Below are 12883 nucleotides of genomic sequence, written 5' to 3' on the forward strand. Positions count from 1 at the left end.
AAGAGGAGGACTCGCTATCTTCACTAGCTACAGTCTGGTCTGAGCGGACTGCAAGGGATGCGTTGCTTGTCTTTAAACTCTTTGGCCCTTCCCTGCGGCCCAGAGCCCAGTACTCTAGGTAGGTGCTGGGAAAGTGTTGGGGAATCAAGTGGCCCTCAGTCTCATCTAAGGACGCGAGTGGTTTGGGGAATGGCGTTGGCAAGGCGGTGGTACAGAATGGATGCTTCTCTTTCACTGCAAAGGATGCCTGGGCAACATGCGACAAGGCTTCCGCATCCCCGGCCGCGTGCCACGGAGAAGGCGAGAAAAGGGGAAAATAGGTAATCACCCCACCGGAAGTTTCTTTTGAAATAAAGAAAAACGGCGGAAGTAGGCCAACGGCGTTTCCGCAGTGCTGCGCTCCGAGTCGGCTCCAGGACTTCCTTTTGAAAGGGGAGGCGCTCCAGAGCGCTCTGGGGACGGGGAGCTGCTGCGGCGAGGTCAGCGCGCAGGCTCAATGGGCCAGTTCCGTCTTGCAACCTCCTCCTAGCGGCCGGATCCCTTCCCAGGTGCCACTGCCCAGCCCTGACGTATGTGGGGCGGTGCTTAAAGGAGCACGAACGCGTGAGCCGGAGTCTCGCGAGACTTATTTCCTTCGCAGTTCTCGCGCTGCGGCTTTGCTCCCGTCGCAACGAGATCCTTCGAGATCTTCTCCGCCCCCGCTACCGGCACCCCAGTTGCGGCCGCTGAGCCGGAGCCGGCGTGAGCAGCGCTTTTGGCCGCGACCACTCTTTCAAAAACTTAGGTGCTCGCGGCCACGCCCGCACGCCCTTCACGTAGCTCCAGTTCGCCGGTCCACGCGACCCGCCCTCCGCGCTCCAGCCCCACCGGGGTCCGTGTCCTGTCTCGCTGGACGGACCCGGGCCCGAGCCTGAGCAGAAGGCGGCGCCATGTCGGTGGTGGGCATAGACCTGGGCTTCCAGAGCTGTTACATCGCGGTGGCCCGCGCGGGCGGCATCGAGACGATCGCTAATGAATACAGCGACCGCTGCACGCCGTGAGTGTGGGCCGGGCTGACCGCGTGCACGGGCGGGAGGGGTGGAGTTGGCTGCGGGCTGAGACCCGCGCGGCCTGGGGAACGTGCGCCAGGGAGGGTCACCTCCGGTTCGCGGTCCCCGTGCCTAGGGCCCTGCACTGTGCCCAGTCACGAGTGGCCACGCTGTACTGCGGATGCGGGTCTGCGCCAGTGGCGAGGCTTTTCAGCGGTGGCTCCTGTGGGCTGAGCCAAAGGGGGGCTGGGATGTAAGGATGGACCAAGACCCTTTTCCTGGAAGGCCTCAGCTAGGGCCAGAGCGGATTGGCGTTTCTTAAGCTTCACGGAGTTGAGAGTCCAGTACACAACTGGCGCTTCATTAAAGTGAGTTGAGTTGGACCGGCTCTAGTGACTACCGGTCCCGAGACCCACGAGCGGCTTGAGTCCCACGTGAGTGGGGGCGGGGTGGCGCCCGGAAGAGGACGAGCGGGAGCGCGGAGGCACGAGCTCCGGATGGACGGACCAGGGATTACGGATAGATGCGGCAAAGAGATTTTTTTAAATCAATGCTTGCTTGCTCACTTTGTATTTTTGTTTCTACATTGTTGAGTATAGTTAACTGCGAATCCATCGGTAGCATCCCACTTGATGGTAATACATTCCAACCAGGGAGTTGCCCTCAATTGGTAATGAGTGGCTTTGATTTTTATAACCTTTACGACCAGTATAGATTGAGCTCTTAAAAAACAATGGGACCCATTGGGTTTTATCTTCGGTAGAATAAAGAGTGCCTTTTAAATACCTTGCAAGTCAAAATATTTCCAGAAGCTTCCTATTGACAGGTGCTCTGTGTTTTTCCACAGTCTTTTAACGTTGGTGAGTTAAAAAAAATGTCCTTGAGGTTCCAGTTCATATATGGACAGGCAAATTCCAAGTAGAGTGTGGTTAACCCTTTCTTTGTGGTCAGTGGGTGGCATCAGACGAATTCAGTAATACACTTTGAGTGCTTATGATGCAGGCAGATAAAACAGGTCCAGTCAAAACGATGGCTTACAGAGAAATCATCTGCTAGACCAGTTAAATCAACGAAATGCAAGTTTTGGTAGAGCAAGTTAAGGCTTTTTTTTTTAATTCAAAGGAATACTTTTGATAAATATTTCTGGAAGGACACCGATTATCACAGAGGATTATTATGAAAGACTGAAGAAAATGGAAAATTGCAGTAGAAAGAAAAATACAGGAATTTTTTCCCATCATGCCAATGTTGTACCTGCCTACCCTTTTCCAGGGTGTCAGGGACTGACTTGAAAATTTCACAGGGGAACATTCTCCACCATTTACTTAGCACTCCTAATCTTTCAGTTTTCAAACTTAAAAGAGCATTTAAATTAACAGGTTCTCAACCTGTGGGTCACGACCCCCTGGGGGGGTGTCGTGTCAAACCACCCTTTCACAGGGGTCACCTAAGACTATCGGAAAACATTTCACAATATATAATTACATATTTTGTGGTTAATCACTATGCTTTAATTATGCTCAATTAATGTTCAATTTGTAACAATGAAAATACATCCTGCATATCAGATATTTACATTATGATTCATAACAGCAAAATTACAGTTATGAAGTCGCAACGAAAATGGTTTTTCGGTTAGGGTCACCACAACACGGGGAACTGTAGTAAAGGTCTTAGCATTAGGAAGGAAGGTTGAGAATCACTGATTTAAAAGGAACCCAATTTGATTCCTTCAAAATATACCAAAACTTAGGTTCTGGTACGGTGTAAATTGAAAGCTGAATTCTTCAGGGAAAGGTTACAGATGGGAATACCACCTCCAGAAACGCATAGACTTGGGTGGAGGGTACCTTGATTTTTGTTTAATGTTTCTGATTTTATAGCAGTACTTTGGAATTGAGTCTTGCATTATAAGGCCCCTAGTTTTCACCCTGAACTTCGGCACTCTTGAGTAGATTGCCTGCTGTATATACTAGCCTGATCTTTACTCAGGCTTAACAAAATCCCCTTCGTCAAATTTCTACCCCTTCTGGGCATAACACAAGCGCTTTGCTAAAATTCGCCCCAGCACTAAGTGCTGGTTTGAAATTATTTTTTACAGATTTCCTTGATTTATAATAGCGTTACTGAGATATAATTTACATACCATACAACTAATTTGAAGTGTGTAATTCATGTTTTTTTAGTGTATTCACAAAATTGTGTAGCCATTGCTACACTGGGAACGCTCCATCACCTGGAGAGGAGAGCTGGTACTCATCAGCAGCTACCCCTCATTCCTTTCCTTTGTTTGGCATCTTTAAACAATGAGTACTAAGTTATAGTCTGTATTTCTCTGCAAGTGTGTTTCTACATGCAAGAGACTTGTTTCAACACTTAACCTAGAAAAGCAAGGAGTCAAAGAAATGTTCTTAACTGAGTCGGAGCTTTGAAGAGATGCTGATATGTTAGTTGAGAGGAGGGAAGTGGGTTGGGGAAGATTAGTTTTCCTTGAAAGTAGTTAATTTTCAGGTACATGCTTGGTCTCTTAAACTTTATAATCTAAAAAATCACTAGTTCTGGAGTTCCTGAAAACAAATTGTACTTAATTTGGATAAGTTTAACACCAGATTAGCTTCTAATTATAGTGTACTTTGGGATTTTTTTTTTTTTTACTAGTTCAAGAAGAAAGATTCTTGGATTACTGCTAGAATTAGTCTGGAATTCATCTGGACTCTGGAAGAATGCTTTTTAGCTGTTCTTGATTATTTTCAGTAGAATTTTTCAAAATAACAGCTAAGTGATGCAGGTCTATAAATGTAGAATGGTTTCCAAATTTATTTTGGCTTTGTAATATAATTGCAATCTGGGTAGGTGAAATTATTTTCTTGTACCAGTATACAATCTCAAATAATGTCATTCATGCTAATTGTTAATTGCTGTCAGGGGAAAGTTGGCGCACAAGAATGTAAAAGAAAATACAAGATCTTTCCAATCTTTAGGATCCTTTTCCTGTTTGTAGCCCTAAAGCCGAAATGTCTTCAGTTCTAGTAAGACCAAGCAGTTAGATTTGCCTAACTCCTTGGGAAGACTGCCTTGGAGAAGGAAACAAGAAGCCAGAGAGAAAGACTGTATCAAACAGGAAATAATGAGACTTCCAAGCAGTCCCTTAGCAGTCAGCAGCAGAATCAGTTGCCAACATTTAGTTTAATCCTTTGTATTCACGAAAAGGCAAGTGTTAGTCACATCAGATTAATTCCAAGCTGGGGGAAGGTTGGTGGCATTGGAAAGATGGCAGCAGTCTGATGCTTTCCTGTTCACCTATTTGTTTGCACAAAGTTGGGGAGGAGGGAGTTTGGAGTGAGAGGAATGTGCTGGCCACTGGGGGCGTGTTTTTATATTCATTTCCATAAACCATCTAGGTAAACTTGGCCTTTTGCTTTCCAAACCCTTTCCGTAATCTAATCTGTCCAAGATTGCTGCAATTTCCTTCTGACATTAAAAAATTTCCTAAGTTAAACAACTAGAGATAATGGTTTTTATTGGGCTGGGAGAAGAAAAATTTTCAGAACCAGGAGGACCCCTCCTAAAGGGATGAGCTTGTCCTCATATATAATATACACAGGTATCATCATCTCTCATATAATAACACAGGGTTAAGGGATTTCCCTGTAGGGAAAACTAAAATGATTGATGGTCACTTAATTGGCAGCTTGGATTCCCATGTCTACATTTTCTAGGCTACTTAGGAATTATTTAAACTTGTTCCCCAACCACCTTGAACCCACTGAGCTTTAAGAAACTTTTCATTGGGAAATGGGGAGGTGGGGGGGGGGTAAGGAAGTGGTATTAACTAACCCAGGGACAAGGGGACAGCATGGGATCCAAATTGGTGGTGAGGGGGGAGTGGCAGGCCTGATAGGGAATGATCAAGGGTAAGGTAACATAAAGAAGAGGTATAGCTGTAACCCAGGTGGGGGATGGAGCATGGTAGTGGGGCAGGAGGAAAGTCAAGGGAAATAGAGGAAAGAGCTAGGAGGCAAAGGGCATTTATAGAGGTCTAGACAAAGACTTATACATGCAAATATATATATGAGGATGGGGAAATAGATCTATGTGTCTATATTAATAGGTTTAGTATTAAGGTGACGGAAGGACCTTGGGCCTCTACTTAAGCACTCCCTCAATGCACGCAAGTATCTTCTATTAAATTGGCACTCTACGATGCTCACCCTCCTGACAAAACTGCTGAAGCCAAAGCGGGTGAACAAGTAAATGTGGCAAAGAAAGCTGATGGTGCCTGGCTGTCAAAAGAGATAGTGTCTGGGGTCTTAAAGGCTTGAAGATAATAAACAAGCGGCCATCTAGCTCAGAAGCAACAAAGCCCACATGGAAGAACACACCAGCCTGTGTGATCACGTGGTCCCAAAGGGATCAGTTATCAGGCATCAAAGAATAAAAAATAATATTGACTGCACACCTCCATGATACGATCGCTGAGGACAAACGGGTGCATAAGCAAATGTGGCGAAGAAAGCTGATGGTGCCCGGCTATTAAAAGAGATAGTGTCTGGGGTCTTACAGGCTTGAAGGTGAACAAGCAGCCATCTAGCTCAGAAGCAACAAAGCCCACATGGAAGAAGTACACCAGCCTGTGTGATCACAAGGTGTCAAAGGGATCAGGTATAAGGCATCATCATAAAAAAAAAAATCTTACCATAGTGAATGAAGGGGGAAGTGCATAGTGGAGCCCCAAAGCCCATTTGTTGGCCACTGGAGATCCCCTCACAAAGGGGTCTAGGGGAGGGGATGAGTCAGTCAGGGTGCGATGTAGCACCGATGAAGAATACAGCTTTCCCCTAGATCCTGGATGCTTCCCCCAACTACCATGATCCGAATTCTACCTTGCAAGACTAGATAGAGCAGAGGTTGTACACTGGTGCATATAGGAGCTGGAAGCACAGGGAATCCAAGGTGGATGATACCTTCAGGACCAGGGGTATGAGGGGCGATACTGGGAGAGTAGAGGGTGAGTGGGTTGGAAAGGGGGAACCGATTACAAGGATCTACATGTGACCTCCTCCCTGGGGGACGGACAACAGAAAAGGGGTGAAGGGAGACGCCGGGTAGGGCAAGATATGACAAAATAATTTATAAATTATCAAGGTCTCATGGAGGGGGGAGCGGGGAGGGAGGGGAAAAAAGAGGACTTGTTGCAAAGGGCTTAAATGGAGAGCAAATGCTTTGAAAATGATTAGGGCAAAGAATGTACAGATGTGCTTTATACAATTAATGTATGTATATGTATGGATTGTGATAAGAGTTGTATGAGCCCTAATAAAATGTTTTTTTTTAAAAAGAAACTGTTCATGGTTCTTAAAAACAAACTTTAAGATGTACTATATTTCTTGATGCCATATTTTAATGGGTACTTCGTACTTTGACTTGTCATCAATTTTAGGTTGCATTTTGAAGCAATTCAGTATTAAGCCACTAGTTGGTTTGATTACTGATTTCTCCATACTACACTTAGCGGAGTTGTTTGCGCATATGTTTGACACCTGAGATTACATCTGGCTGGCTGTGCTGTATATATATTAAGTGACGGGATTGATGATAGGCTTACATCTATTTTCTTAATGCCATGCAATCTACCCACACTACATTTGCGATGATGAATTTAGCACCCCTGCTGTAAATAGAAAGCTTGATTAGCAGTCTGACTTGGTAGAACGAACTCCAAATTTGCTAAGTCTGTTAGGGAAGTTGATGGACATGGACGAAGTCGATGTTTCACCTTTTTTGAAACGAGAAAACCATTCACATACCTGAGTTTTACTGTAGCGCTGTCCTTGTAAGCTGTGTTCAACATCACAAAAGTTTCTGCAGCATTTTTCCCAAGCAGGAAACATAATTTCACAGCTGCTAAGTTCTCTTAAATTGGCCATCCTAAGAAGCCAGGTTTGTGAGAAACTGCTTTTATGAAAAAATTCACTGTGACCAGAGAGAACCTTCCCACTAACTCAGAGCTCTAGTGGGAAAAAGGTGTATTACAAAAGCTCTCTGCCTGGTGGAGCTTTTTCTGTTTTTGATGTTGTTTTTGCGTGGGCGGGGGGGTGGTGTGAGGGACGGGATGGACACACTGCCTTAAGAATGCTTAGATGTTACTACCTTTATTTTTGTTGAGTAGATTTTCAGAAGTGGAATTTTTTAAAGCACACATTTAAAAGTTCAGAGCTACAAATGTGCTTTACACAATTGATGTCTGTATGGACTGTGTGTGATAAGAGTTGCATGAGCCCATAATAAAACGATTAAAAAAATAATAAAAGTTAAGTACTTACAGAAGGGTGGGGGGAGGAGATGAGTGAGTCAAGGTGCAGCATAGCAACGATGAAACATACAACTTTTCTCTAGTTCTTAAATGCTCTCCCCCCACCCCCCACTAACATGATCCCAATTCTACCTTCAAATCTGGCTAGACCAGAGTATGTACACTGGTACCGATAAAGGAACTGGAAACACAGGGAATCCAGGACAGATGAAGCCCTCAGAACTAGTGGCGAGAGTGGTGTTACCTGGAGGATGGAGGGAAGGTGGTGTAGAAAGGGGGAACTTGATTGCAAGGATTACATATAACCTACCTCCTCCCTGGGGGACATACAACAGAAAAGTGGATGAAGGAAGGCATCAGACCCCGTAAGATATGACAAAATAATTTATAACTTATCAAGGGTTCATGAGGACTGGGAAGCAGGGAGGGAAACATGAACTGATACCAAGGGCTCAAGTAGAAAGCAAATGTTTTGAGAATGATGATGGCAACAAATGTGCTTGACACACAATGAATTTATGTATGGATTGTGATAAGAGTTGTATGAGTGCAATAAAATGATTAAAAGGTCAGTACTTGTTCCCAGAATACTTAGAGATTACTTTTACTAGGAACATACCGATAAGTGGTTTCTTGATTCTCATTGTTACTTATGAGGCTATCATGAGTTTAAAAAGCCTCCAAACCTACACATATATAAATGCAAGGTGCTTAGATATAATGCATGACTTTTAGTAAATACTACCTAAGTGTTTGCTAATACAGTTAATGACTCCCTTTTAAATATTTTTTATTAACGTGTAATGAAATACTCGGACAGTAAAAGGAACCCTAGAAGTTTGCCTCAAGGTTCCGCAGTAGTATATAGATAGCCTTCCTGTGGTGCTTACTCAGTGGGACGGGTTTAGTGTTAGAAATGGCCAGGCTCAAAGAAAGTGAATTGCTCAGCCTGTTTGGTACCAATATATGTTTGGGTTTTGGTTGCTTTTGGTGTCGGAAGGTCAGTGCTAAGGCAGTAATCAAAGAACACTGATTAATGTACCTCTTTTCATGTTAGTTTTACCTGCAACTCTTATTGAGTAGCCTAAATTCTATAGTTGGTTTTCTGAAAAAATGTTTTTTTATGCTAAATTTAATTTTGCAGCGCAGCAGTTGCCTCAACACTTGGCATCCTGTTGGACTAGTTACATGTAATTGTGAAAGTGTCCTATGCTGTGGTAGTGGCAGGGGTTCATAATGTCCTATTCCACTGCTTATTAATATTTGACCAGCAGTAGCTCATTCCCAGGACAGGGAAAGCAGTCTTTTTTCCTTGTTGAAGCAGGCTAATATTCCTAAGACTTTAAGATTAGAACAGAGGATCCTTGAATTTGATTTGAATTAAATTTTGTTGGGATTTAACAGAAGGTTAAGGCTCACAGTTTGGAACCACCAGGCTCTGCTGGAGAAAGAAAATGCTTTCCGGTCCTGTAAAGATCAGCAACCGCAGGAACAATTCTAGTATATCATCTTAGGACCTCTATGAGTCAATTTTGACTTCACGACAGTGTTTTTTTTTTTTTTTGGGAGAGAATATCAGTGTAAATTTGGATTGTAGCAAACATCTGTAAAGAGTAAATCTTATTCTGTTTTTCACAGCATTGACTTGGTGTACTGTGGATTACAGAGGAACTGTAAGATGATGATTCTTGTTGTCTACTTTGAAACCACTGGTTGGAAATGAATAGCATAAAGCAACAGTAAAGACAGGACAATTTTGGACAAGGTCATTAGTTAGATTTAAAATACTGAGTGATGGTTTGTGTATCACTGGGGGTGCTGAGTAGCAAGAGTAGGACTTGAGAAGATGTCAGTCAATGAGGACAGTCTGAGTGAAAGAAGTTGAAAGGAAATAAAAAGGGTTTGGTAGGCATTTTAAAGGTATGGATGGGATTTTGAACTCTGATCATTCTTGATTTAGAAGTTTGATCTCTAATGCTGACTGTTGATATTTCTGGGCACATTAACTTCAACCCACTGTTCATCTGTTAAAACTGGGTCATTAATGGTTGAAAGTATTTGGGAGGATCAAGTGGAGCATGACAAGCTTATGGAAACGCTTGATACGGAGAGATACAGGATAGGGGCACTTGCTTGCATGGGAGTCTGCCTGTTGCAGAAAGAGATTGGATGTGGGCTGTTTGCAGATTTTCAGGTTCCTGGTTTTCCTGGTGAGTGAAAGGTAGCAATGTTTCCTTTATTCTTGTCAGGCAAGTGTTCCTGGTTAAAATAATTCGGTCACTGGAATATTTTTCTCAGTGAGCATATATTGAAATGGAAACAGGATGGAGTATTTACTGCTGTTGGCTTTTTTTTTAAAGGGCTACTGGGTTTATTTGAGTTGCCAGGGTTTTTATTTTCTTAGCTTGTGTTTGCCTCTGGACAAGGAGAGACCAATAATTGTTCCTTCCATAGCCATTCAACAAGCTTTTTAAGACCTTAGTATCTGCACCAGCGTAGGACGTAGAGCGTTGTCTTTGTGAACTGTGTTGTGCCAGTTGACCTTAATGTCCCCCAAGACTATATCCTACACCCCAGAGCCCAGCAACTTAATCCCCTAAGATTTAGGGTCAGAAGCTTGTATATCTGCCCATTGCTCTGCTATCTACATGAATATATTTCTAGCATACACAGAAGTATTGAAAGTATATAGGAATGTTGTATGTTAAAGCTTTGTGTTTGTGGGTGTACCTATTTTATTCCATTTAAATTAAATAGCCTTATGTGATTAGTGGCCACTGCTTTGGATAAAGGCTTCTGTGGAGCAAGTCTGATAAACTCAGATATAAGTTAACGATCCACATTACTTTAACACACGTCATTAAATAATATGCAACATTAAAAATCATTTTATTAGGGGCTCAGATAACTTATCACAATCCATACATACATCAATTGTGTAAAGCACATGTGTACATTCATTGCCATCATCATTCCCAAAACATTTGCTCTCCACCTAAGCCCCTGGCATCAGCTCCTCATTTTCCCCCTCCCTCCCCGCTCCCCCCTCCCTCATGAACCCTTGATAATTTATAAATTATTTTGTCATATTTTGCCCTGTCCGACGTTTCCCCTTACCTACTCTACTGTTATCCCTCCCCCAGGGGGGAGGTCACATGTAGATCCTTATAATCGGTTCCCCTTTTCCAACCCACTCCCACCACTGGTTCTGAAGGGATCATCTGCCCTGGATTCCCTGTTTCCAGTTCCTATCTGTACCAGTGTACATCCTCTGGTCTAACCAGATTTGTAAGGTAGAATTGGAATCATGATAGTGGGGGAAAGGGAGCATTTAGGAACTAGAGGAAAGTTGTTTGTTTCATCATTGCTCCATTGCATTCTTACTGGCTCGTCTCCTCCCTGAGACCCTTCTGTAAGGTGATGTCCAGTGCCTTACAAATGGGCTTTGAGTCTCCATTCCGCACCCACCCCGCCATTCATTATGATAGCATTTTTTGTTCTGATGATGCTTTATACCTGATCCCTTTGACACCTCGTGATTGCACAAGCTGGTGTGCTTCTTCCATGTGGGCTTTGTTGCTTCTGGGCTAGATGGCCGCTTTTTTTTACCTTCAAGCCTTTAAGACCCCAGATGCTATATCTTTTGATAGCCAGGCAGCATCAGCTTTCGTTGCCACATTTGCTTTTGCACCCATTTGTCTTGAGCAATCGTATCAGGGAGGTGAGCACACAATGATAATGATTTTTTGTTCTTTGATGCCTGATAACTGATCCCTTCGGCACCTTGTGATCGCATAGGTCTATTTCCCCATCCTCATATATAAATATATTTTCATATGTACATGCCTTTATTTAGACCTCTATAAATGCCCTTTGCCTCCTAGCTCTTTCCTCTTATTTCCTTTGGCTTTCCTTTTGTCCCACTATCATGCTCAGTCTTCATTTGGGTTTCTGTAATTCTTCTTGGTTACATTACCCTTATTCACGCCCCACCAGGCTTCCTACACCCTCCTCACCACCGATCTGGATCACTTGTTGTTCCCTTGTCCCTGGGTTTGTTACCACCACTACCTTTTCCCCCACCCCCCTCTCCCATGTCCCCCCCGGAATTGTCGGTCCCGTTGTTTTCTCCTCCAGATTGTTTATCCAGCCTGTCTTATTTAGACAGACCCATGGAGAGATGGAGCAAAATCAGGCAACAATATACAACAAAACAGCAACAACAAACCAATGACAAAACACAACAAGAGAGAAAAGCTTTTAGTTATTTCAAGCACTGTTTGTTGGCCTTTATAGTGTTTTCCAGTCCAGTCTGTTGGGGCATTAAGCCCTGGCCCCAAAGTCCACCTTCTGCATTCCCTGGGACCTCTCCACTCCATTCCCTTGCTGTTCTGTTGCACCCCTTAATGTTTTGCTTCGGTGTGGCGGGATCAGATTGGGAGCAATTTCCACACTGTCTCTGGTTTTTTCCCCTGTAGGGTTATGGGTCAGTGAGGGGCATCATGTCTCATGGTGGGGCTGGCCGTGTGGTCCTCTCTGGACTGGCTGCTCTAATTGGGAACATAGTCCTCAAGGCCTGGCGGGCCAGTATGTGCTCCACTCTCATCCTCCTTTATATGCTCCCGTGTGGTCTGATCAGATATGTCTCTTTCACGGAGCTGCAGATTCAATGCTGTCCTTTGAAATAAATTTCTCTGGGGGGAGGGGTAGGTGTCCATGTAGTATTTGGGATTGGGGCTGGCCCCTCAGACCTCTCCAGTGGTTCCCTACTCCATGAAGGCAAGTTGCATTCACATCTTGGAGCACTGGGTTGAAGTCTGGTCCCTCTTTTCCTGTGGAGATACAAACAATACCCTACTCTTGGGTTTGTTAGTTCCCTGTGCCCCCGCTACCCATTTCTTTATTATTTTTTCCTTTTCCGACCTCATTTTTAATTGTCTACCATATGCATCCCTGTATTTGGTCTGGTCCCTGGTCATCACCCCAGGAATGTTTGTATACGGTAGCTGTCAGGGGAAGCCAGTCCCTAACACACCATTATGGGTCCCGTAGGCACAATTGTACAGCAATAATAAGTAAAGATCATAATAAAGTTATAGAGAGCATGAGAGATAGAAGAGAAGTAGTGAAATAAACGGAGTCATACGCGACTCATGGTAGCATGCTCACCTCAACCCTGCATGATGGCCCACATGGAGAGAGAGAGAGATTTTAATGCTAGCCCAGGCTTTTAATATTCACTGGGGATATGCAAGCTTCCTAATTACAGGTGAGGACATACGTCACAGGAAGGGGCTGTGCTATAGGTAATACAGTAATGAGAGGGGGTGGTCTAGGGACGTACACACAATAGGAAGAGGAGGGATTGGGGTATACATGTGACAAGATGGGCAGATCCTAGGTACAGGATGACAGCCTAACCTTGGATGCCACAGATCGGTTTAGCCTGTTCCTGGCTCAACTGATAGAGACCATTAATCCATTGTCTCTAGCAGCAGGAAGTGGGGCCACTGCAGTTTGGCAACTGATCACCCTCAGGGAG

The 12883-nt window shown here is 44.0% G+C and overlaps 1 protein-coding gene across 1 annotated transcript in view; it reads left to right on the plus strand.

Annotated features, from left to right (window-relative positions):
* Positions 1-679: 679 nt before the first annotated feature.
* The window catches only part of HSPA4 (heat shock protein family A (Hsp70) member 4), a 51574-nt gene continuing 39370 nt past the window's right edge, over positions 680-12883 (plus strand). The window contains exon 1 of the mRNA XM_075541542.1: positions 680-1036. Within this exon, the coding sequence (XP_075397657.1) occupies positions 930-1036 (107 nt within the window). The 5' untranslated portion in view covers positions 680-929. The remainder of the gene's footprint in view (positions 1037-12883) is intronic.

This window comes from Tenrec ecaudatus, chromosome 2, assembly GCF_050624435.1.
Source record: "Tenrec ecaudatus isolate mTenEca1 chromosome 2, mTenEca1.hap1, whole genome shotgun sequence".
NCBI classification, from domain to species: Eukaryota; Metazoa; Chordata; class Mammalia; order Afrosoricida; family Tenrecidae; genus Tenrec; species Tenrec ecaudatus.